Source organism: Brassica oleracea, unplaced genomic scaffold (genome assembly GCF_000695525.1).
Source record: "Brassica oleracea var. oleracea cultivar TO1000 unplaced genomic scaffold, BOL UnpScaffold06271, whole genome shotgun sequence".
Lineage (NCBI taxonomy): Eukaryota > Viridiplantae > Streptophyta > Magnoliopsida > Brassicales > Brassicaceae > Brassica > Brassica oleracea.
This window is the reverse complement of record NW_013622793.1, coordinates 1-774: the sequence shown is the minus strand read 5'-3', so window position 1 is coordinate 774 and position 774 is coordinate 1. Positions and strand designations below refer to the sequence as shown.

At 40.3% G+C, this 774-nt stretch overlaps 1 protein-coding gene across 3 annotated transcripts; it reads left to right on the top strand.

Annotated features, from left to right (window-relative positions):
- Positions 1-6: 6 nt before the first annotated feature.
- LOC106322087 (DNA repair protein RAD51 homolog 3-like) lies at positions 7-751 on the top strand. Of its 3 annotated transcripts, none has more exons than XM_013760262.1 (3): positions 7-80; positions 189-237; positions 318-751. In XM_013760262.1, the coding sequence occupies exons 1-3, from the start codon at positions 36-38 to the stop codon at positions 491-493; spliced, it is 270 nt and encodes an 89-aa protein (XP_013615716.1). In that variant the 5' UTR covers positions 7-35; the 3' UTR covers positions 494-751. The 3 variants fall into 3 exon arrangements, 2 of the variants coding, with proteins under 2 accessions (XP_013615716.1, XP_013615715.1); XM_013760261.1 differs by having other exon boundaries at positions 171-237; XR_001266221.1 differs by having other exon boundaries at positions 10-80; positions 160-237.
- Positions 752-774: the final 23 nt, after the last annotated feature.

Here is a 774-nt window from a genome sequence, read left to right as displayed (position 1 = left end):
ATGACTTAGCCCAGAGGACACGAGTGCTTAGCGAAATGGCTTTGAAGCTTATGAAGCTTGCCAAAAAGTTCTCTCTTGCTGTAAGCATTTATCTCAACTCTCACTACTTACAAGGTCACAGAGAGGTCCATAATTAACTCTTTAGACATACTCTAATAGTCCAATCTCAGGTTGTGTTATTAAACCAGGTGACCACAAAGTACACCGAAGGCTCGTTTCAGTTAGCCCTTGCGTTAGGTGACGAACCTCATCTCTATTTGCTAATTATCATTTATTTGTTATGATTCTTAATGTTTCAACTTGTTGTGCTATTTCAGGTGATAGCTGGTCTCATTCGTGTACCAACAGAGTGATTCTGTATTGGAACGGTGATGAGCGTTATGCGTATATCGACAAGTCCCCTTCACTTCCTTCGGCTTCCGCTTCGTACACTGTAACTAGTAGAGGTCTAAGAAACTCCTCATCAAGTAGCAAGCGTGTCAAGATGATGTAAAGACACAACACAACACAACACAAGCACATGGAGTACGCTTTCTACGGTCCAATTTACTGCGTGTCAAGATATTAGAAGCACATGACTACATGAGTAAAGCTTTTCTACGGTCTAATTTGCTGCGTGTCACGATGATGTAAAGACACAACACAAGCACGTGAGTAAGCTTTCTACGGTTTAGTTTTGATTTTGATTGAAGAGAGTGGTTTGACCGGTCAATATCAAAACCGGGATAAGAGTTGGTGGATTAGTGACTTAAATGATAATATATTTCTTAAATC

What these genes read in the sequence shown, in the direction of transcription:
- LOC106322087 (XM_013760261.1), top strand. Translation starts at nt 36, where the DNA reads ATGGCTTTGAAGCTTATGAAGCTTGCCAAAAAGTTCTCTCTTGCT. An exon ending in CCAAAAAGTTCTCTCTTGCT is followed by an intron (nt 81 to 170) that starts GTAAGCATTTAT and finishes GTCCAATCTCAG; the next exon opens with GTTGTGTTATTAAACCAGGT. An exon ending in TCAGTTAGCCCTTGCGTTAG is followed by an intron (nt 238 to 317) that starts GTGACGAACCTC and finishes GTGCTATTTCAG; the next exon opens with GTGATAGCTGGTCTCATTCG.